Source organism: Onychostruthus taczanowskii, unplaced genomic scaffold (genome assembly GCF_017590055.1).
Source record: "Onychostruthus taczanowskii isolate IOZ18803 unplaced genomic scaffold, ASM1759005v1 scaffold7, whole genome shotgun sequence".
In the NCBI taxonomy this organism is placed as follows: Eukaryota; Metazoa; Chordata; class Aves; order Passeriformes; family Passeridae; genus Onychostruthus; species Onychostruthus taczanowskii.
Genome location: NW_024504786.1, coordinates 17,528,024 through 17,552,164, shown reverse-complemented (window position 1 = coordinate 17,552,164; position 24,141 = coordinate 17,528,024). Strand labels below are relative to the sequence as shown.

At 35.6% G+C, this 24,141-nt stretch overlaps 1 protein-coding gene across 2 annotated transcripts in view; it reads right to left on the bottom strand.

The window, feature by feature from the left end:
• Positions 1 to 24,141, bottom strand: part of SLC35A3 (solute carrier family 35 member A3) — a 93,904-nt gene that overhangs the window by 38,888 nt on the left and 30,875 nt on the right. Inside the window, exons 7-42 of one of the 2 annotated variants that reach the window (XM_041421509.1) lie at positions 23,831 to 23,857; positions 23,385 to 23,420; positions 22,572 to 22,616; positions 21,549 to 21,590; positions 21,349 to 21,390; positions 20,791 to 20,829; positions 20,085 to 20,120; positions 19,409 to 19,447; positions 18,750 to 18,767; positions 18,154 to 18,189; positions 16,697 to 16,738; positions 15,731 to 15,760; positions 15,467 to 15,502; positions 15,056 to 15,094; positions 14,428 to 14,457; positions 13,898 to 13,933; positions 12,653 to 12,688; positions 12,284 to 12,328; positions 11,958 to 11,987; positions 11,646 to 11,681; positions 11,214 to 11,258; positions 9,984 to 10,016; positions 8,486 to 8,518; positions 8,164 to 8,202; positions 8,007 to 8,042; positions 7,791 to 7,826; positions 7,631 to 7,666; positions 7,252 to 7,299; positions 6,573 to 6,602; positions 5,294 to 5,329; positions 4,622 to 4,663; positions 4,400 to 4,438; positions 3,712 to 3,750; positions 3,165 to 3,206; positions 473 to 514; positions 333 to 371 (exon numbers count right to left, since the gene is read on the bottom strand). In XM_041421509.1, the coding sequence (XP_041277443.1) occupies positions 333 to 371; positions 473 to 514; positions 3,165 to 3,206; positions 3,712 to 3,750; positions 4,400 to 4,438; positions 4,622 to 4,663; positions 5,294 to 5,329; positions 6,573 to 6,602; positions 7,252 to 7,299; positions 7,631 to 7,666; positions 7,791 to 7,826; positions 8,007 to 8,042; positions 8,164 to 8,202; positions 8,486 to 8,518; positions 9,984 to 10,016; positions 11,214 to 11,258; positions 11,646 to 11,681; positions 11,958 to 11,987; positions 12,284 to 12,328; positions 12,653 to 12,688; positions 13,898 to 13,933; positions 14,428 to 14,457; positions 15,056 to 15,094; positions 15,467 to 15,502; positions 15,731 to 15,760; positions 16,697 to 16,738; positions 18,154 to 18,189; positions 18,750 to 18,767; positions 19,409 to 19,447; positions 20,085 to 20,120; positions 20,791 to 20,829; positions 21,349 to 21,390; positions 21,549 to 21,590; positions 22,572 to 22,616; positions 23,385 to 23,420; positions 23,831 to 23,857 (1,335 nt within the window). Of the gene's footprint in view, positions 1 to 332; positions 372 to 472; positions 515 to 3,164; positions 3,207 to 3,711; positions 3,751 to 4,399; positions 4,439 to 4,621; positions 4,664 to 5,293; positions 5,330 to 6,572; positions 6,603 to 7,251; positions 7,300 to 7,630; positions 7,667 to 7,790; positions 7,827 to 8,006; positions 8,043 to 8,163; positions 8,203 to 8,485; positions 8,519 to 9,983; positions 10,017 to 11,213; positions 11,259 to 11,645; positions 11,682 to 11,957; positions 11,988 to 12,283; positions 12,329 to 12,652; positions 12,689 to 13,897; positions 13,934 to 14,427; positions 14,458 to 15,055; positions 15,095 to 15,466; positions 15,503 to 15,730; positions 15,761 to 16,696; positions 16,739 to 18,153; positions 18,190 to 18,749; positions 18,768 to 19,408; positions 19,448 to 20,084; positions 20,121 to 20,790; positions 20,830 to 21,348; positions 21,391 to 21,548; positions 21,591 to 22,571; positions 22,617 to 23,384; positions 23,421 to 23,830; positions 23,858 to 24,141 lie in introns of those variants that run through there. The other variant, XM_041421510.1, reaches the window with a different exon arrangement.

Here is a 24,141-nt window from a genome sequence, read left to right as displayed (position 1 = left end):
AATGAAAACACAGACTAGCTATTTACTTGCAAACAGGATGGTGTAAATACCAATGTATCTAAATCTCAATCCAGGCCAATACTCTTAAAAAAGAAGGGGTTTCTTATCACTAATTTTTTAGTTAGATGAAAGATCATTCCATGGAAGCTGGAAGCACAATTTAGTCTTTCTCTGAGAGATTTCATGTTGTAAGGTACAGACAGGTGATACAATTATTAGGTGTTATGATAGACTCAACTCTTGGGTGTTATATTTCACAGCAGCCACTACATGGGAAATATAGGAATGAAGATAAACGTCTGCTGTCTCTACAAAGAAGGAAGAGCACCTACCTGTCCATAAGATCCACCAGAATAGTAGGAAGGCCCTCCCTGCAGAGAAAACATAGAAATTTACTGGTTCATAGTTGAATGTTCTCTCAAAGAATACTTCTAGGCTGCTCCTGAGCAGGTGCAGTGACCAGAATATTTACCTGGTTATCAGAGTAAGAACTGTGGGAAGAACCTTGGCCACCCTGAAAGAAAAACACAGACCAGCTATTTTCTTGAAGATGAGAGTTTAAATACCTGCACATGTGGTTCTCACTATACCCTTTCTCCCAGTTTTGAGCTAATTTTTATATGCCTAAGTAAAACTCAAAACTTTTTAAAGTGGAAGAAATCTTCTGGTAGTAATTTTCTTAGCCTGTTGAAACTTGAATTCTGCAAAGAAACTGCAGAGACCATTCTGCACTGTTCTCTGTCAAGCTTCACACCACCAGGTTACATCAGGGTTAATTTAATTTTTCTGCTCTTAGGGATAACAGTCAGGTCTGTAATTTAATATATCAAAGCACCCACAATACTGGGAGTGAAGTGACTAGGAGGATGGAGTCTGTATTATCCTGGTGAGGGAGGAAGAACTACTACCTGTCCATAGGCTCCTCCAGGATAGAAGTAAGGCCCTCCCTGTGCAGAAGACAGAATGGGTTACTGGTTTATATCTGGCTACTCCTTCAGGGAAGGTTTTCGATGGAGTTTCTGAATAGGGCATTTTATCTGAATGTTTACCTGGTTACCAGAATATGTGTTGTATGAAGAACCTGGGGCTCCCTGAAATGAAAACACAGACTAGCTATTTGCTTGCAAACAGATGTTTACATCAATGAGTCTACTGTGAATTTCTATTCTTTCAAATAAAACTTTACAGCAACCACTTAAAAAGAATGCTGGTTCGTACTTTTTTTAGAGATAAGGAAACCTGTAGCAGGTTCTGTTATTTCCTGTTCAGGGTAAAAGATTTGAAAGTAGTACTAACATTTAGTTTTACTTTTTCTAATGGCAGAATTCTATGTCACAACTTGCAGACTCTATGTTTTTATGTATGATCATGACCTTGATGGCCCTTTTAAAAACTGCCAGAATACTGGACTTCCAAAGAGTAAAGATTATTTAGGAGAGGATGTTTCTCAGCTCAAGACATAAAGGAGAAGACTATTTACCATCTCCTACATTCACTATAACTGTCATTTCCCCCTTATATAAAAACAGAGGAAGCACTATTCTATGGTTAGAGTGCTTCCTCTGAGACTATTTGTAGACTAAGATCTTGTCTTTAAATGAAGCTTGGAGAAAAAGTAAAATAATTGCAGTGTGAGGAATTTGGGGATCCACATGCATAAACCTATTTTTCCTTTGAAACAAGCTGGTTTAAATATGTATGGCTCTGACTCTTAATTTATAATACTTCAGATTTGAAGAGACTTTAGTGTAACTCACAGCTTTTAAATCTAGAAGAAAGCTTTTTGCAAGAATTTTTCTGTTCTACTGAAGAATCTTCAATGAATCAGAATAAACTAAGTTGGAAGGGACTGAAGAGGATTATCAGGTTAAACGTCTGGTCCTGCAGAGGACCAGCCTCAAGAGTCACACCATGTGCCTGAGAGCATTGTCCAAATGCTTCTTGACCTCTGTCAAGCTTGGTACTGTAACCACTGCCCTAGGAATTACATCACTCTGTCTTTTATTTAAGATTTATGAATGGTAGTTTTTTTGTATGTATACATCTACCTAGTGCTTGCTTTTTTACTATTATTAGAATATAACCTGTCATGGCCAATCTGTTTACATGCTACTGTAAGAGCTGTAGCTGCCACATGTAGAGGGCCCTGGACAGAAAATGAAAATAAGACCATGAAAGCAAAAACCAAATCTACTGCTACATACTTTATCATACATTAATTTGATCAGCTGATACGATTACAAATTGGAAAATAAGTCCCCTGTGCATCAAAGTTGACACAACTGCATTGAGAGCTGGTTTTCTCATCTGTCTTAGTTTGACATCTTATTTTCTTCATGTTGAAAATTTCTTGTTGATAGGAACTAAATACACACTCCTCAAGCAAGCTGTGCTAGATTTCTGTTAAAACCTTTTTTTTGCAACAATTAAAGCATGCAAAGAAAAATGTTTATTAGAATGAAAAAACTTGCATAAATATCTCCACCTTTTTCCTTATAAATGGATTTTTGTACAATCACACAACAAATAAAAAGATTTTTTTCCTCAATGAAGTTTCAGTATTATTTATTTTAATGGACTAATTTATATTTTAAACCATGTAAACCATGGTTACTGCTTAGCCTCAATTATATGAAAGAGGTGATATTGTATCTGAGCAAAATTTCTGTTGCTATATTTTAAGTTAATGAAGTTAAGTTCAGAAAACAGTATTTTTTTATACATTTAGTTTGTTTAAATAGCATGGGGGTTTTTACAGAAAGAATAATTCACAAAATGCTTCTTGTTGAAATTGAAAACAAAAAAAAAATACTACACTATTCAAATGGGTTTATGTAAATACAGCTTCAATAAAAGATTCAGAAATATGTATCCTGAGAGAAGACAGGTTACTTTACAATCCAAGGTGATTTAAAAGCCAGAAGCTTGGTAGAGCTAGTCTATAATGCCCACATAAGCACATTCCTTGGCCTTTTTCCTGGCCCAGAGGCATTACGTAAGGGAAAAGATTATTCAGTGCAACTGACATTGAAATTTCAATTATTCTCTTTACAGGGAAAGAACAGTTTAAATATTGATTTGAGAGGTTATATTTTGAAATATTTAACAAATTTTGATATTTTTAGTCACAGTAGAAGGAAGTATAAACTCAGAAATATAATTACCTGTCTATGACCATTGCTTCCATCAGGACAAATGCAACCACCCTACAAATATTTAAAAAAAAAGGAAACAATTATTGCTTTGTGGAAACTGTGGAAATTAAAAATACAGTCTTATTTCAGATGCAAAACTGCGTAAGGGAGCAAAGTCTGTGGGACTACAGAGAAGGTATGACCTTTGCTGTACATAGAACAAATGAGGGAACAGCACAGATGTGTGCTGTTAATGTTTGCTTTGGAAGTCAGACTGATAGTGCCTCTCCCAGTGGGATGTCCCAACGACAGATGTCTCAGCAAGAAGTATAGGGTAGTCAGGAGTATCCCACTATGCTGTCACCAGTAAAACACATGTTATGCTGGAACAGTGCTAAAAAGTGATTTCAGAGAGCCATTTCTGATAAATTTAATATGAATAGGGCCACATTTACAAATTAATGGACAACATCACCAGTCTTCCATGTAAAACTACTTAGACTCTGATTTCTGATTTTAATTCATTTAATAGGAAACTATCTGAACAAGAGTAGTTAAAAATAAAGAAAATCCTGACCTGATTACTTGATCCACTGGTAGCAATAAATGATCCACCCTGTGAAGAAAGCAATTATATTTTATTAAAGCATTTTATTAGACTCCAAAGTATTAAACTATGTAACGAGAAATGCTATTACAAACTCTATTACTTCCCTGCACCTGTTGAATTTTTGTGAAAACATAAATTAGCATGAAACCTAATTAAGTGACTTGATACTATTCATAGGGAATGGGCATTAGAGAAACTAATTAAGAAAACCTTTACCTTCCAAGCTCAGAGATCTGTCTGCAATTCTGAATTAAACTCCAAGCTCTCTGAGACAGAGGAATATGCTACTGTTAAATCTACTTAATGTGGGTGTAGCAGGATTTCAGACCCCTGGGATGGGTACCAATCCAAGATACTAAGAAAACCAGAATAAGGTGCCACTCTGGATCAATTAAATTTCACATAATTCTCTCATATAAACACTGGTGAAGTATATATTCTGTATGTCCTACAGAATATGAAAGTTGGACCTATTTTTGTAACAGAAGTATGTAATCCCTAAAATGTACCTTCTTACCAAATACAAAATGAAACAATTATATATATGGCCACTACAATAAAGACTGCAAGAATGTTTCTAAAACAAGAATCTGAGATTATAAAGTTTGTGTTTTTCAAATTACTTTTACAAAACTACATTACACTACATTATTACCTGCATGTCAGAGTGGCTGTTATTTGAAGAAGATGCATTCTGTGAGGAAAAAAAAAGACACATTTCTGTAGGGGTAATAAAATAAAATACATAGTTCTATTTGGAAAGAAATACTTAACCTTAAAGAGAATTGGTTGTTGTTTGTGGACACTAGAGCCTTCTTTTTTTGTAGGTAATACTACTACCAGCAGTTGTTCAGAAAAAGGGACAAGAATGGTTTACCTGTACATCATAGGCTCTTCTGCTTAAAACATGTGATGTGTCCTGTAAAAAATTAATAGCATTTACAATGAGGAGATGAAAATTCCATGATCAGAGATAGGTCTTTTTTCTTTCCATGTTATTTGTTTAGAAGAGCACCAGACCCGTTGTTGTGTACATTGAGTAGGAATGCATTATTATAAAATAAAAGACTATTTGCACATAATTTTTATAAGGCTACTACTGAGTCGGACTTGCAACTGTACAGTACAGATATTTGTATCACCTATTATGAACATAATGAAGTAGGAAATATTCTTCCTTACTTATTATTCTATCTTTCTACAGCTAAAATGTTAGCTGTCCTTTGTTTGCATGATACTCATTTAATATTGACTTTAGCTTGGACCAACTCTGTATGTGCTTAATGAAGAACAGGAATTTGAGCTACCCTATATTTCAAAGCATGATTTAAATGTTTTGGGTTTTTTTCATATATATACTTCTTTAAAGAGATTAATCCAAAGAACAAATACCCAAGCAATTTTATTTTACTTTTCCCTTATGTAGGAGGATATTGACTACTATAAACATAATTAGGGAAAAGTTACGTATAATTAAGTCAGATTAGGTATAGTTAGGACTAAAATCCTACAAGCAGACAAAAATTAAAAGAAAAAAGGTGTTACTTACTCGGGCAACAACTTTCTTCTTTGTACAACCAGAACGCTGCAAAGGAGCCACAAGCCTGTTAGTACTTTATAGCTGTAGTTGTCCACATTAAATGCTTCAAAAAAAACATACTACTTGTCAGGGTGATGTTTGGAAAATGAAGATGTCCAGAAATTTTTTTTTATGAGCAGTAAGATTCTTAAAAAGCATATTCTTTGTCTGTTTTCAGTTTATCTCTTTCAACAGAAGTTCCTGCTTAGGGGAGTCTCCCTCAGCTGAACCACTGTAGTTTAGTATACAATCTGTATATCTGTATAAGGATGCTTTTTCCTTTTTCTCCCTCCTTTTTTTTTTTTTTTTTTTTTTTTTTTTAACATTCCCCATCCTTCTTTGTGAGAAAGTTTAGATGCCAACTCTTTTACAAAGCAGTCCAGCCATACAGACTGGATAGAGATAACCAAGGGAATATTATCATATTTCATGTACAAAAGAGGAAGTGAGGAGGCTCCTAAACAGGGCTTGCTGCTGAAGGAATTTTTTTTCAGAACATTTGGAATTGGACCTGGTGCAATGAATTCAAGGTAAATACAAGCCAAAAGAAAAGATGTTTTCAGAAGGCCTCTGTACATTTTAGAATACATTTGGTGCAGTACTTAAGTACTATAGAGGAAAAATAGGGACAACAGTGAAGCAGAATAGTGAATGGCTGAGAACTGAAAAAGCAAGTAGCTGATGACAGAAGGTTACTCTAGATGGCAGTAAAACAAAAGGAGGCTGTGACAGATGGAAAAAGCTTTTCTATGAACAGAAACAAGTAGACAAAATGTAATTTATTTACACATAAATTATTTACACAACAGTGTATTTGCTTGTCACAATCTATTCATGGTAATCACTGTTTTTGCTTGTAGGACAGATGGAAAGTCTTGACAGAGTAATACTGGGGAATACCAGGCAGAAATGTTTACAACAGCAGCATGTAGGTGACATTAAATCTGAATGAGTGTGAAAAGCTTGATATGGCTACCTGCCTCATGTACACAGGTGATGAATTCCCAAATTATCTGGTCAAAGTGGACATATTATGAACAAAATCTATTAGTATATATTCTTAGAAATATTGTGTCATTTGAAGTAATTGTGCAGCAGCCTTGAGTATAGAGAAATAATTAACTTTTTGAAGGGTAGTATAAAGTAATCATATACTAAAGGTCCACAGGTCTAATATAGAAGTGTTTAGTTACTACCATTGTCATTAATCATTAGAATTTGAACACTACAGAACAAACAAAGTACTTACTTGACTATTGGAACTGTAGGTAGTGTCATTCTGGAAAAGAATACATTATTTCCTTTTTTAAAGATTATTCAAATAAAGCAAGCTTAAAGAAAACAAATTGTTTCTGATACTGCATACAGACATAACAAAAATGACTTGTTGCTCCCATTACAAAAATGACTTGTTGCTCCCATTACAAAAATGACTTATTGCTCCCATTCTCCACAGCCTTGTCTAAATTAGTTTGAAATTCTACCATTGCAGTCCGAAAAACATTGTAATAACAACTTAGATTAGTACAAATGTAACATGAAAAGCAGTGGAATATCTGTCCCTTCTTCTTGCATTAATTGTATCTACTTAAAGATTTTCTTGCAGGTTGTTTTTATTTTTTTTAATTCATGCAAAATGTACCCTTAGATTTTGAGGAAAATATCTGTTACTGCAAAACCATTGAAGTATTTTTATTCATCTTTCATTTCATCCAGTTAAATGCATTTAAAAGCATTAACTGTATCTGTAAACATATATATGACACTTTTCAGCAAGAGAAGAGGCAGTTACTGAAACAGCTGTTAGCGTGGAAACTCAGCATTCTTTCTAGATCATTTTGCTCCAAAGACTGCATATAGCAGAGCAATATTTTCTCATCTACATGAAAAACGTTGTGATAAAAATACATTAGAGAAAGCATACTCACATCATCACAAGCATTGGGATTATTGTCATATGAGGAATCTTGTGACTCCTAGAAGGACATCAGATACCAGTTATTTCTTCACAAAAATGAATTGCTAAAAATACACTTTCATGTTTACTGTACAAGACAGAAAAGATGCTCATGAAAAAAGAAGCTGAGTTAAATTAAATTAGGATCTTTATAAGAAAAAAAAGGAGCCAAATCCATAGCTGCAATAGTGGCTGACAGGGAATGTTCCAATCTCCAGTAAAGAAAAAAAACACCAACTAAACAAATCCAAACCAAGAAGAGCACAGAAATAATTATGTTTTATTAGATCTTTGAGTAGATGCAGGGACTACAAATATTATGTAACTAGGAGAAAGAAAGAACTACCTACCTGATTATCATAATAGGTGTCTGAGGATGATCCACCCTTTAAAACAAACAAAAAACCCAATCAAAATTGGAGAAAGCTACAATATAGAAAACCTGATTTTGAGCAGAGGCTAAAGTTTATATGAAGTGATGTATAAGTAGTGAAATAGAGTATTACTTACTTGGCCACCACCATAGTTTTGTGAGTAGGATCCATCCTATAAAACAAACAAATATAAGCTCTGCTTCAGAGGAAACTGTGATTTGGTTCAGAGGCTGTAAAGCTGGAACAAACAATTGCCTAGGATTCCTTTGAACAAATACAATTTTCAAGATTTCTGGATAAATTATCAAACATTATAAAAATTATTACCTGGAGAAAATCAAGCTCTGCCTACCTGGTTGTCACCATAATTCTGGGATGATCCACTCTGCTAAAAAAAAAACCAAAAACAAAATAATTAGAATTTACATTAACATATTGCCGATCAGATATTGATCAGTCATCACAGAAATTAAAGTCATTATAAAACCTTGGTGGGAGGCAATACTTACTTGGCTGCCACCATAGTTTTGTGAGGAGTATGAATCACCCTGTGAAAACAAAACAGCAGCAGTCATAATGCTGGAGAGCTGAATTTTATCTGAGTGAATAGAGCTGTCCTAGGTAGCCGAGTTCTATGGAAATTCTGTGTAACTTCCACTTTTACATAAGTGGAATTTCAGGGCTCATAAAAAATATGTTTGCAGAGAATGAGTTACAGACTGGGCATGGAGAGACTCTGCAAGAGTGTATACCCCCATGTGTAAGAAAACTGTACTGTGGATTAGAATTGCTTTAAACATTTTTACCAATGGATAATAAAGATCTACCTACCTGACCACCCTGTGATCCACCCTGTGATCCACCCTGTAAATCAGACAAAAAGGCTTTAGACGCTCACTGTTTGACCATGGAATATTTTTGATAAAGCTATGATACTTGCTTAGGAAGAGTAAAAAGTAGAGGCAGATATAAAATATGAATATAATTTTTAATGTAATGAGCACAGATTGCCAGTAATGCAATGGTAAATACTAGATGAGACATAAATCAAGGAACTTCAAACATTTAAGTGATTTCTAGTGCACAGATGAGCTCCATTATGAACACTTTGTAGGGAATGTATCTTTTTTTTTCTCCTGTAGAAAACCTAATTTATACAAATGGAATTAATTTATACAAATTTACTTAGTAGCATTATCATACAGGAAGCTGTGACCTCTGAGAGACAGTGGCCTTGAGAACAAGGTTTTAAATAAAACACTCAGTATATTTCAATGTGCCCTCTTCAGAAGAGGAATGTAATTCCTTCCAGTGAAATCAGAAGAGATATTTGTAGAAGTATTAGTGTCAAAAGTGCATAATAAGAATAGTGAAATACTGAATTATTTAAGTGAGTGGGATATTTGCCATTCACTAAAATGGGAGTAAGGCTTCATTCAGAACAAAGGAAAATGAAATGAAAAGTATCATCTTTCAATGTTCTAGAAGATTTTAGAACAAAATTTAAGCATTCTCTTTAGTCTTAAAAAGAAATAGGTTCTCTTAAAAAAATAAAAGCTGTTATAAAATATATGCCTATTAAATATAGAATTCTACCAAGTCATAATATATTACATACAATGCATTGTACATTCTGACCACATAATAATAATACATTGTAGCAGCATCTATGTTGTTTGCATATTTATAAATATAGTATATATTTATATTGTTAAAACACAATGCTTGTTGAAGCAATCTATCCAATTTTTCTGTTTCTTGTGAAAACTTAGTAAGAATCAAAAGACGAATTGTGAATAAAAAGGAAATAATTTGTTGCCATTTTCTGCCTAATTTTTAACATCACAGGGGTGACTTCTTTAAACATAAATGACATCTTTTAGGATAGTGGTCTGTAGAGCTCCAAAACTTGAACTTGCAACAAATACACATGTGGCTATCTATAGTTCACTGCACAAACTTTTTTTTCAGGGACTTCAAGCAAAGTTCTAAAATATTTTCTGGCTTTTTGATAGGAAAAGAGAGGCTGCTGAGCTCTAGCCCTGATTTAAGTCACACCAGTTAGGCAACTCTGCAGACTTCTTTCCAGAATCTGTCCTTAATGTCCTATAGAATTAGACATTTCAAAACATAATGCTAAGAAAAAGGGGAAGAGAAGGCTCCAAAGTCCCTGTGATACTCCTGTGTATAGGAACAGAGTGAGTTCTAATCTCAAAATTTGAAAGATTATATGGATTTTGGCAATATGAATCTGAATTTGGGACTAATTGAGTTAGCGGCAAAAATAATTTTGGATGCATCTTAAAATAAGAGAAGAAAGCCCATTTACCTGGTGGCAGGGATTGCTATCATAGGAGACACCCTGTCAAAAACCAACCAGACAAAAAAGTAAATGCCATTTTTCTTGCAAAGTAGTTTCCTTACAATTTCCTATGTGAGAATTAGTGTTACAAAATTCAACATTTAACTTTCCAGAAAGTGAGTTCAATTTTGCTTAACCTTTTAAGTGTGTGGCTTTACCCTCTGTCACTCTCATACCCCCACACAAGCATCAAGACACTTTCAAACAGATGATCAAAGGAATACTTGTGAGCCACATGCAAAGCGGTACCTTGGTAATTGATGTCTCTCTGTATCATCCCTTGACTGGGATGATCCCTTGATCTCTTGATTGGTAAAGATGAACTGTTGGTGGGGTTTTTTTGGAAGTAACTCTTACTGTTGGGTGATCATCTTTCTAAATGTGGCCATCAATCTCTTGCTAGATTCACCACCATGGATTTTAGGCAAAGTTTCTGCTCAGAGCCATTCATTTGCCTGTTCTGGGTATATGTTGTGATTAGAAGGTGAGGTACAGTACCCAGAAAGTGTTCTACCCTGGTTGTGACCCTCCCATATTACAGTACAGGTCTTCTCTTGATAAGTCAACCTGTGACACAGCTTAGTGGAAACAACACATTCTTCAGTGTTTATCACTTTCATTGCTGGTAATGGTGTCCTTATTGTACTGCTCCTTATGATGCTGCTTAAGATGTCTTTATCTGTGATTACCTTTCATTCTGGTTGCTTTGCTCAATATATTTATTTAAATGTAAATTTACTATTGGCCTCATCCATGACCCTTTTCCCTGGGATCTCATCACTGAATACATTGTTTTTACACCACTGTAGACAAAGACAAGTTGAAATGAAACCAGGATGAAAACTACTAATGTAGTTATTGCTCCATTTGAGCCACTCTCTATTCCTGTTCTTTTCTATAGAAAATAAATGGAGCAACATCCAAAAATTCCCAAGCAAAGACTTTATATACTTAATGAGCAGACAGATTAATCACTTATTTGTTTTCCGTATGTAACTCTGAATGGGAGCAGCCACTTCATATTGGTTACAACGGCCAATAATAGCTGCCTTTCTTGACCTCTGTGACAGATAAGTTCATGTAACAATGCAAACAATAGATTTCAAACTACAAAAATTATAAAAATTATTAAAAGCATGTTAGTATTGCAAAGAAAGCAGGGTCTAGTTTTCAAATAGTTTGGAGAAAAAGTCTTACTTGTCCACAACCACTGCTGCCAAAATAAGCTGCAGAGCCACCCTGCTGGGGAAAAGAAAAAGAGCAGCTCATGATCCAAATATACTCATTCTCTCTTCTCATTTCAAACATTTTCAAGGGCTTTAGCTGCCAGGGTGCTTCAAGGGTAAAAGACCAACTATATCCAACTGTGAATTATTTGGTAAAATACTGAGTATGCTGAATACTAAAGTGCATCAGAAAGCTGAGAACTGAATGCACACCTTTCTACAGGGAAAAATGCAGCTCAGTGAGCCAATTGTTGCCAGAGCCATATGAAAAAAGGGTCATAGGACTTAATTCTAAAGCGATTCTCACTATATTAGTTCAAGCTAGAAACCAGTGGATTCTCAATACATGTATGGGAACATCAAATACATGCTGTATAATGACTAATGACTGACTGATGCCTACCTGTCCATAGGAACTGCCACCTTGAGGCTGATAACCCTGTAAGAAAGGCACAGAGTAATTTGTAAAAAGAGCTGTGTAAGTGTAGTCCCAGCACAGCCGAAGCAGAATCACAGAATACCAGAGAGAAAAGCCCATTTACATTAAATGTTCCTCTCTATTTTGTTACTTTTCCCATGGTGTTTCAGTAGCAAAAAGAAATTCAAGGACCACTCAGAAACACTGGGAAGGAGAAAAACCACCCATGCTCCAACGTCCATTTACAGGACAGGCTTCTGCAGAAAAGCTCAAGACAGTTCAGTAACAAAGTCTCACCTGGCCATAGGACTGGCTGCCTTGGGAACCCTTTAAATAAAGAGAAGATAATTACCACCTTGACAAGGAGGCTTCTTTATAGAGCATGATATCTTTGGAAATAACAGCTGCATGTGGGATTCCCTAAAAGGTTTCTTCCTTTTAGGGAAGAGAAGGACACAGAGCAGTGTGCTAACAGCTGTGCATCTGTGCAGCACATTGTCTTATTCTCAGCAGAAACCATGGCCCAAATTGAGGTACAGAGTGCCAGGGGAAACATCACTCCCAAAAGTCTTCCAGTCATGCCAGTCACAGAGAGATCAGTGAAGAGCAGCCAGTTTGCTTACCTGGCCATAGGAGCTGCTGCTGCTGCCTGAGAAACTTGGTCCACCCTAAGACAAGGACACCATTTGGTTCCTTCCCTTTCGGTAAGGGGGCCAGCCTCCATTAGCAACAGCAGCAAGCAAATACATGCTAAAGCCATGCAGGGCAGAATGCAGAGCCAGGCGTCTCCTGGCTGTCCTGAGGATGCTGAGTGGGATGATTTTACACACTGGGATTCCCGAACAACAAGTAGCGCATGCATACACGCTGAGTGTGAATGGACACTTTCAGAGAAAATGTCCTTTAAAGTTCAAATTCTGAGGTTTGCTAATTGCCTTTACAGTGCCAGTTCTGAAATGCTCTATTCTTACCGGTGACTGACTGATGCTTACCTGGCCATAGGAACTGCCACCTTGAGGCTGGTACCCCTGTGTGAAATTAATGATTGAGTCACAGTTACTCTATTTGTGAAGCACTTGCCTCTCTAATGTCTATTGTTGGGGGAAGAAAACAGAATAAGAGAATGTACAGACTCTACTGCTTGACTAGACTTATTTTCATATTTCTTATTCTGGAGAAATAGGTGATCACACTGTGTGTATTGAATGACAATCACAGAGTAGTTTCACATCTGTCTCAGACAGTTCTCCAGTCTTAGGAGAGTTTTTCAGGAAGGGACACAACATTTTGTTATTATGTTTATTTCTCCTTTTTTCAGACACTGGGCTTGGATGGCTAATGCTGAATACTAGGTGAATATTGATTTAATATATTTTTATTTTTCATTGGCCCCAGTTGCATAATTTCCTTCATCTGAGAGAAAATTAGGGTGAAAAATAATTTTTAAAAGTTAAGACAATCTTAGAAAAATTATAGCTTCACAAAATGGAAACAAAATAATGCAATTCAAAGTAGCAGTTCAAATGAATTAGCCAAGGATGACTGTATTAAAAAAAAATTCTCAGTAATATAAAATTACTGTGGTTATAATTTGCTGTTGCAATCTGCCTATAATATAATCTCAAAAAAGTGCAGTTGTTTCATGTACCTGCAGACCTGTGCCACAGCTGCCTGGCAGGGTTATGAAGACAGGAATTACCAAAAAGTATTAGAAGTATGCTGGTCTATTTTTGCTATCTGACATAGAGATCCTGACAAAACTCATAGCTCTCTTAGTGCTGCTTTATTGTACATAAAAACTGTGAAGAGAGGTAGACATTCATTTGTTGCAGGCTACAAGATAAATTCTTCATTCAGCTGAGAATCTGACCTAAGGTACTTCAATTTCTCAATGTTACTTCTCTGCTGACAGCAAAGCAGGCAGCAAAGAACTGACAATGAATTTGTATTCTACCATCAACTGGAATGAGAATAGCATCAAACAGACCATTTCTACCATAAATTTTTTAAGTTCCACACCTGTGGAAAAGATAAGATTGCAGCAAAAATCTACGACTCCTGTATATATCCACGAAAAACACAACAGTCATGTTCAAAACAAACCATTTTAAATGGATTCAGAGTTACATTGGTTAAGAATTCAATGTGAATTAAAAAAAGAATATTTTAAAATTTGTTAACTTTTCAGGGCAATGGCACTTTGCTTTCTCAAGTGTTCTATTCCAACTAACATTTACCTGTCCATAGGAACTGCCACCTTGAGGCTGAAAACCCTGTAAGAAAGGCACAGAGTCAATTGTAAAAAGAGCTGTGTAAGGGTAGTCCCAGCACAGCACTGACTGATGCCTACCTGTCCATAGGAACTGCCACCTTGAGGCTGATAACCCTGTAAGAAAGGCACAGAGTAATTTGTAAAAAGAGCTGTGTAAGTGTAGTCCCAGCACAGCCGAAGCAGAATCACAGAATACCAGAGAGAAAAGCCCATTTACATTAAATGTTCCTCTCTACTATGTTAGTTTTCTCCTCATGTATGTTTCAGTGGCACAAACAAATTCAAGGACCACTCAGAAACACTGGGAAGGAGAAAAACCACCCATGCTCCAACGTCCATTTACAGGACAGGCTTCTGCAGAAAATTCAGTGGCACAAACAAATTCAAGGACCACTCAGAAACACTGGGAAGGAAAAATCCACCCATGTTCCAACGTCCATTTACAGGACAGGCTCCTGCAGAAATGCTCAAGACAGTTCAGTAACAAAGTCTCACCTGGCCATAGGACTGGCTGCCTTGGGAACCCTTTAAATAAAGAGAAGATAATTACCACCTTGACAAGGAGGCTTCTTTATAGAGCATGATATCTTTGGAAATAACAGCTGCATGTGGGATTCCCTAAAAGGTTTCTTCCTTTTAGGGAAGAGAAGGACACAGAGCAGTGTGCTAACAGCTGTGCATCTGTGCAGCACATTGTCTTATTCTCAGCAGAAACCATGGCCCAAATTGAGGTACAGAGTGCCAGGGGAAACATCACTCCCAAAAGTCTTCCAGTCATGCCAGTCACAGAGAGATCAGTGAAGAGGCCTTGGGAACCCTTTAAATAAAGAGAAGATAATTACCACCTTGACAAGGAGGCTTCTTTATAGAGCATGATATCTTTGGAAATAACAGCTGCATGTGGGATTCCCTAAAAGGTTTCTTCCTTTTAGGGAAGAGAAGGACACAGAGCAGTGTGCTAACAGCTGTGCATCTGTGCAGCACATTGTCTTATTCTCAGCAGAAACCATGGCCCAAATTGAGGTACAGAGTGCCAGGGGAAACATCACTCTCAAAAGCCTTCCAGTCATGCCAGTCACAGAGACCAGTAAAGAACTTTCTGCAGAACAGCCAGTTTGCTTACCTGGCCATAGGAGCTGCTGCCTGAGAAACTTGGTCCACCCTAAGACAAGGACACCATTTGGTTACTTCCCTTTCAGTAAGGGGGCCAGCCTCTCCACCCTAAGACAAGGACACCATTTGGTTACTTCCCTTTCAGTAAGGGGTCTGGTCTGCATTAGCAACAGCAGCAAGCAAATACATGCTAAAGCCATGCAGGGCAGAATGCAGAGCCAGGCATCTCCTGGCTGTCCTGAGGATGCTGAGTGGGATGATTTTACACACTGGGATTCCCGAACAACAAGTAGCACATGCATACACGCTGAGTGTGAATGGACACTTTCAGAGAAAATGTCCTTTAAAGTTCAAATTCTGAGGTTTGCTAATTGCCTTTACAGTGTCAATTCTGAAATGCTCTATTCTTCCTGATGCTTACCTGGCTGTAGGAACTGCTGCCTTGAGGTCTGTAGCCCTGCAAGGAAGGTAAGAGTTCATTTGTAAACAAAGCTATATCCTCAGTCTTAGTACAGCAGCAGCAGAAAAGTTCATTTCCTCTTAAAGTTCCTCTGTACTATGTTCTTTTTTCCTTCATGGTATTTCAGTGGTACAAACCAAACTTATGAACCACTCAAAAAGATCAGGAAGGTAAGAAAGCAGGCTCCTACAGAAAAGCTCTACATATTTCAGCAAAACATCTCACCTGACCATAGGACTGGCTGCCTTGGGAACCCTGTAAATAAAGAGAAGATAATTACCAACTTGACAAGGAGCCTTTTTTAAAGAGCATAATGTTTATAAAAATACAGCTGTCTGGGGATTTCTCAAAAAGCACAAAAGAGACAGACCAGTATGCTAACAGCCCTGCAATAGATTGTCATATTCTCATCAGAAGCCATGACTGCCAACCTTGTGCATATTGAATACTCTTGATGTTGAGTAGTGGCACTGATCCCTAAATCCTATACCTTCCAATTTGAAACAGTTTTCTTGTTGCATGATTGCTGCAGAGAATATTGATGGACTTTTGCACCCCTCCTACCCCCAGCCCCCATGAGAAGGAAGACCTAGGAAGACCTAAAGAGCCTTCATACTTGAGTTCATACTGTGAATATTCTCAAGTTTTAGTTTACAAGAATTTATGGTGCCACTGTGTGAATATTTTCTAGAATTCCCTCACTTTTTTTTTTTTTTTCCCACCCAAGTAGCTTTATCTTCATGGCTTTAAGCAATGCTGGAAGACATTGCACATAGTTCCATGATTATGATTTTTCATCATTCTTGATATGGCTAAGCAACTACCCTTTACAACTTTTGGAATTTGAGGTTAAATATGTATGGGCTCTGAATCTATCAGTATGGGGCTGATGGTGTGGTAATGAGCCTCGAATCGCTTCCTCTCAGGGCCTTGACCCTTATGCTCTGAGTGGAATACACTCATTTCATGCCAAACCAGCACACATGGAAATGCATTTGTGAGCATCACAAACAAAATCATTTGAATGCCAATATCAGATGGTATTTTCATGAACAAAAGCCTGGGAAATAGAAATACCTGCACCTGTGAAATCCATTTTTATATGCAGAAAATAATTTATTTGTAAGTTGTGCTGCCCCTGTTTTAGGGAAGTCTGTAGGAATATTTATAACACTTTTAAAGTTTACCTACCTGAAAATAAGTACTGCTGCTGGTTTGCTGTTTTTGTCCACTCTACACAGGAACAAAAGAAAAGGTTATTTATTTTTAAGAGGAATTGCTTATGCACTAACCCATTTCAAGATGCAATTCTGTCCTTCCATCTACTAGAAAGTTTGATGGCTATGAAGAGTTTATTACACTTTTTCTTACCTTATTTCATCTCCACATGCTACAAAATGTATATAAAAGTCCTACACAAATGAAGTGTTAAAAGTATTTCTATATCTTGATATGATTTTCATAATGAAAATTAATTGTATAATACATCTTTGTGTCATATTGTGGTATTTGAAGTGAGTTAAAATAATTCTACCTTTCAAATGTACCTCACAAATTGCCTTAAACCCATATCTATTTCTATTTACATTATGAATTATGTTTTTCATTAATAAGCACAACAAACTTTTGATAAAGTCTTTGCCAAAACAAAAATTGAAAAATCCACAGTTAAAATTAACATAACAAAAAACCACTGCAAAAAATATTTTGATTCCCAGAAAATATTTCAATTTTGAGAGGAATAAAATATTTTTAATATTTACACATTGAAAACAGTTAACCTGCATAATCAAAACACTGTATATTTTAAGTCATAAACAAAATAACAAGGAAATCTTATTCCTTTCTTTGCCAGCATTCATCACTAGTCATGGAAGAAAATAATGCTATACATTTTGGAAGCAATGGTTTTGGAAAGACAAATTTCAGCTGGGGTAACCTGCTACTGATCTTCCAATGAAAGTGAGAATTTGTTGTCGTAGTCTGATGGACTGGCATCTGGTGGACTGACTAGCCATTAACAGTGGGATGGGTGCTAAAATGGCAAAGAACCCAGACAAATATGTCTGAATGATATTCATAATATTTTATAAGCATGCTAGTAGTGAGATTAGACTGCAATCAATTTTCCAAGTGCCTGGTTATCAAGAAGTAACATTACAAATACAACAGTTCACCTAGGCATTAACAGCAGGATTTTAAAAATGTAATTCTGAATGGGTGTTTCCATTAAAAATGGGCTGTTTAAATTAAAATGGAACTGTTGCAATTTATATTTGATTTCATACTGAGTAACATTCAAGCTTTAGTTCTGAGTAACAGTCAAGCTTTAGAATTCCACCCTCCTTCCTGACCAGACAAGATGGTCAAATGTTGCCAATTTTGAGTCTGCAATAGAATTCACATACAGAGGTTTTAAAAGTTTTTACATGTAGAAAACAGCTGCAATAGTCTTTATTCAGCAACCAGCTAAGATATCCCCTTTGCTGTAGTCACAGAAATGCCCTACTCTACCACTGTAGTTTGTAGACATGTAAGATATCTTTAAGTTATCCACACTTGTTGTTCCCTAAGAGAGGAATTATTACTTAGTTTACTAAGGCAAACCTTCATTTAAAACTCAAGTGTAATGGAGAAAAAATGTCTACCTGTACTATGATCCTTGTAGCAGAGCTTCCCAAACTCTGAAAAAAAAAATCCAGAAACAAAGAAACATAATATAGCACATCTAATTGCTAATTGTTTAATGCAATGCACTTAAACAGAAAATAGTAAGTCAGTATTTAGTATTTATAAACTAATCAGTTTGTGAAAATAAAGGGAAAAGTCGTATGTGTGATGTACTGTGTACCAGTTCTTAACACCCAGCATTAAGCTAGTTTATTCTCAGCTTGAAGGTTTGGGGAGGCAGACTGACCCTACTAATTTTCTACTCTTACATCTGTGGAGAGCAGCAGAGCACAGGTTATGTGCACAACTTTTTTGCACTACCAGTCAGCTTGGGGTTTCCAAATGTGAGGAGGGAAACTGAGACATCATCACCCCTCCAGCCTGTCTCACTGTCACCTGCACTGCACATACATCAACACACAAAAATCCACTTCCTCATCCAGGCATTTTTTCTGCTGAATTCTGAGGCATGAGGGACAAATGTAAAAGAGTAGCACACACCATCCTGAGACAACTGGTTTGATCCCATAAGAACTATGATGATCCTAGGAATCAAAAGAAAAAGTATTCTTACCTGAGGGAAGGTGTGACGCTGCAAAGAAACAGAAAAATCTTTCATTATTTTGCACAAGGTCATGCCCAAAGAGAATATTGCAGCAGAGGAAGGGAAAAAGGGCCCTTATCTTTCAGATGCAATATATAGTGGAATGTGAAAGAATTATATAAAAAGGATGACATAGAATAAATGCACCTTGACCTTTATTCAAGTTAGAACAACACATTCTATTAGAAATTCAACATATATAAAATATTACATTATAAAAGCTCACTTCAAGCACCTGAAGGCTAAACTTAGTTTTCGTTCCAAGTAAGCAGAGTGGAAATGTAATAATTTAAAAATGAGAATGGAAGTAAACTTACAGAAGGAAATTGCAATTGAAACAGAAAATCAAAACCATTTGGCCACACAGAGACTGCATACATGGAGAGACCTGGTGTCTGCAGCTAATCCATTGTCTCTGCAAGCATTAGCAGCAATCACAGAACCACGAGGTTTGCACCTATCTTATAACACACCTTCCCTGAAGATAACTATACACATAGGGTAAATCTTGCCTGCCAAAAAATTGTCTCCAGGAACATTTCTGAAAATTAAAAACGCTGCTGTTTGAAAGCTTTTTGGGTTGAAGTTATTTGTAGGGAAAATTTGTATTGTAGAGAAAAACAGCTTACCACAGGTGGAAAAGGGTTGCTGTTGGCAACGACCACAACCTATGGAGAAATCAGAGGAAGCTATTTACTTACCATAAAGATTATTTATATATTACTAAATATGCCAGAAAAATGAAGAATACTAAAATTTGTAAATTTACAAACTCTGATAATAATGCTATGGAAGATCCCTCTTATAAAATGGCATTTTTATTAAAAAAAATAATGCACATCACCAAACAAAGAATGATATATATTTATATATAGTTTACACAAGGATATAAGCAGATTAAAGATTTTCCCTAAGGCACATGATGACACAGCTGTAGAGGAAGAAGCAGGATTTCCTGTCCTGTACCATATCTATTTGCCTGTACTGTGTGCCCTTTTTTGATCCTCAACTTTCCACCCCAAACTAGAACATCAATTTATTTTGTCTTTATTCAGTATCATGATAAAAAATAAAAAAGACTTGATATTGAGTTCATTAAAAAAAATCCAAAAATGAGCCAAATGCAATAATTGTATCTTCTGCTGTTTTAATATTCTCTTATTAGGAGCTCTCCCAGCCTCTAAGAACCAAATCAAATCATATGAATTAATCTGGGTTAAAACCTTGAAAAGTCTTGACTGAAACAACAGGAGTCATGCCAAGTTACAACTGTAAGAATTTTTCCCTTTGAACAGGAGTGCTTACCTTCTTACTGGAATCTGAACTGCTTGCAGGGACAGACTGTAAAGAGTACAGAATTCATTTGTTACTTAGGTAAATGTATGGCAAATTAACTACAGCACTATTCTCCACAAGAATATTATACTAATATGATACCCATGAGGTACAAAACAAAGTAAGAGTCTGAAGAAAGTGAATGTATTGGCAGTTAATAAATGAACAGCTGCAATAAATCAACTGGTTTCACTTTTTTTAAAAAGCCCAATTATTTTGCTAGTTTTACAGAGTACTGTATAAAAGCTGCAAATGTTTCATCAAATTGTAAGTTTGTTGTAGGAAAAAAAATCTCTCTGTAAGGAAAAAAAATAAACTCTTCTACCTTTATCCAAAAACCTAACCCAAAAGCAAAAAAAGAACCCTTTTAATTCTTAGTAACCATCAAACAAAGCACTGACTTTTGGAAAAGTATAGTAAAAGTAACTGGTGTCCATTTATAGAATAAATATAATTGATTTTTGGTGGAAAATAGAAGTACGGATACAGAAACAAACACCAGATATGTCATTCATCTGATTAAGATATTTCCAGGTATGATCATTACTAAATCATTTGAAGAAAGTTTTCCTTTATCCCCTTCCACAAATTTAATTATTTTTTTGTAAATTTAGGCATAACTGCCTAGCTTTTGAATATCTTAGGAAGCTAAAAAGATGTTGAAAAATACAGTTACCTGGCCATAAGTAAGACCACTGCTGGATAAGGATGCACTCTGAAATAAAAAATGTAAATCAGGTATTTATTTATACAATAATTTACTAATTATTAATTTTTTTTCACGTGAAAAAAAATTAATGAGATGGACAATAGAAATTCCTCTACTAATTAAAGAATTAATATGCAAAGATTGTAAAGAATCTCTAATAATATTCCAAAATATGCAATATCCAAAGACAATAATTTTACCTGATAAAAAGTGTTACACAGTAAGAATTCTGACATTTTAGTAGGGAAATAAATTAAGACTTTCTAATATGTGATATTGTGTATCACCTATGTGTACATATACACCTTAAAACATAAATTATTAGGCTTTGAAGTGTCAGTGTAACACCTTTTAATTTTGGGGTTTAATTTCAGAACAGTACCTCTAGCTAACAGTATTTTCCTGAATATATTGAGGAAGACTTCAATAGCTCTCCAGAACAGGATCAAATGCAATTTTCAATAAGGAGATGAGTTAAAAAGCATAGTAGTAGACAATCAGTAAAAACATATATAACCAGCTTACATCTCTGCAGGCTTGTAGGCCATATGCACCAGCAGCACCTCCCTAAGACAAAAAATAAACCAGTTATTTCTCATCAGTATTTCTATTTGTAGCAGAGACTCCCACATGAACATTCATTAAATAATGCCATTGAAAGCTAGGAGTTACTATGAATATAGTTATGCTGGGGACAAAAAATAAAATGTAAAAATAGTACTTACAGGGCCACATCCACTCTTGCTTATTGTGTAGACTACTCCACCCTGAAATAAAAACAGAAGTCAATTATTTCTATATAAAAAACTCAAATGGACAAGAGAGAAAAAACCCAATGCCATGCTATTTATGACATGAAAAGCTGTGCAGCTGTCGGTGTGTATGTGCAAGCAAGGATAAGCAAATAAAGAAGTTACCAGTTCACTGAACCTGCCTGTAATAATTCTAATTTAGTGTGAGACATCATCTGTATTTCATATAAGTTTCATCAGCTTTGTCACTGGTCATGAAATCTTTCAAAATGTTACTGAATGGCCCATATTTTACTAAAAAATTAATAACTTCAAGTAGTTATATGACAAGATAAGAAACTCAACTCTTAGAAAAGAGTATGTATTATATATTAAAAAAATACGAGGAAGAAAACCAGGCTTTAGCATATGTATCAAAATAATTTGCATTTCTCTGCATCTGGTAATTCATTACAAGCAGTAAAGATTGAAGAAATGGAATGTTACCAGATAATTCACTAATAAATATAACCACTAGTCAGTAGTAAGAAATACGTCCCTGATAACCTCAGTTCAAGAAACTGGAGACTCACCAGAAAGTATCCAAGAGTTAACGAGAAAAATAGGCATATTAATGGTAGTGGAGAGCATCAACTAAAACCCAAGTATACATTGCTGTGATGAATGAAGTGAAAGTGGTGACAATGCAGACATGCATGGCCCAGAAGTTTTAAAAGGCTGACTAGACAGTGATAGCCCCAAATTTTCAACTGCAAAGATAGTCTGGTGTTAAAAGCAATACAGACATTAAACTGGAGCAAGCTATTGAGTTCAAGAGAATGGAGGTAGCTGAACTTAGCCCCGGTACAAACACACTGGATAAACACCTCTGCTGTTCTGGGTTAACTAGCAGAGAAGATATTTCAGTGCAGTATTAAATCACCTCACATTACAGAATTTTAGTCATCCAAGGTTACTGAAGAAAAACATACAAATGCTGGAATTTAGGACTCATACCTGACTGCCTGAATAACTGCTCTGAGAGGAACTGGAAGGTCCAACCTGAAAAGAAACCGGACTGGTATTTATTATCTTGCTGAAAAATTATTTTAAGTGATTTTCAGGAAAGAAAGTTCTGCTTGGTGGGAAAAGGAAGAACCCACAAAGTAGTTTTCTACTACTTAATTCCACCAATACTATTAAAATTATTTCAGAGATCTTTCAAAACAAATAATCGAAACTGTGCCAATCCAGCTGTTATAAATAATATAATTCTGCTGCTTGCATCCTTTTATATCTGACATCACACACTTGATGTCCATCATTGAGGAGGAGATCTACACCACCACAATCATTAAAAAGCAGATGAAAGCTTTTTACTAATATGATTATGTAATCATTAGCATATTTACTGTAAAAAAGCCAAGAAGGAAAATAAGCTTCTTCACTGAGCTGCCAATTAAAGTTTTCAAAGGAAAAACATCAAATAGTTATATTTTATATCTAGACCATGATTTGCAGAAGGCAAGTAAATAAGTGATCTTGAATGGCAAGAAAACAATAGAAATAAGGAGTGAAAAGACAAAATAGAAAACTTCTATTATAGAGCTACTACAGATTAGCAGAGAGACTCTGCAGAAGGAAATGGTAATGAGGCTGACAATCCTTTAGACAGCTTTGGATTTTTAATCAACAGAGACAAACTAACAAAAAGAAAATTAAATTGAGTTACAAGGGGGATAAAGACATGTCTAAAAGCAAGTTTTGACTAGACCTTGAGACCTTGGGCAGTTAGCAGGATGTCAAGGTCTTTGGAGAAGGAATATTTACCATGATGCATCGGCCTGTTGAGTAAGTCCCTCCACGCTGCAAGAGAATACAGGTTCCAATTACTATTTAGTGACTGGAGTAAAAATATAAAATGACTTTAAATAGGAAATCAACTGAATTCACATTGATGGTCTGAGTGAAGAAATCAAGAGTTTAATTGCTGACAATATATTACACATTTTAACAATCTAATCTGCAAACTGATGTTAACTAATACAAAATAAAAATACATTCAAAACCGAATAAAAAATGAAAGTATAAATGATATCTTGCTAGGAAATTAATTTGAAAGGTACAAAAGCATAAATGATGTCTTGCTAGGAAATTAATTTGAAAGGTACAATAGAAGCTTAATGATACAAGCATGAAACAACTGGACCAGTAGGAGAAGAACTCTAAAACTGAGGTGACTGGAAGTTGGGAAATTGAAGAAAAATTGTTCTTACCTTGTTACATTCTAATTCTATCATAAGCTGTGGGGAAAAAACAAAAGAGGAAGCATTACAAAATTATTCACTCAAAAAAAAAAAACACCCCAGCTTATTATAGGAAACAGAAAATACACTTGGTGAAGTGAGAGATTTAAGACAGGTGTTCACTCTTGGTTATATCACTAGTTCACATAAATCACTACTGCTGCAGTCCAACACAGTAGATTTGAGGAGGCTTTCTTTACTTGAGCTGCCAACGTTTAATATGTTTCATAAAAGCATAATTCTTGTAAAAAAAATGGTACCAACTCCTTTCAAGAATATGG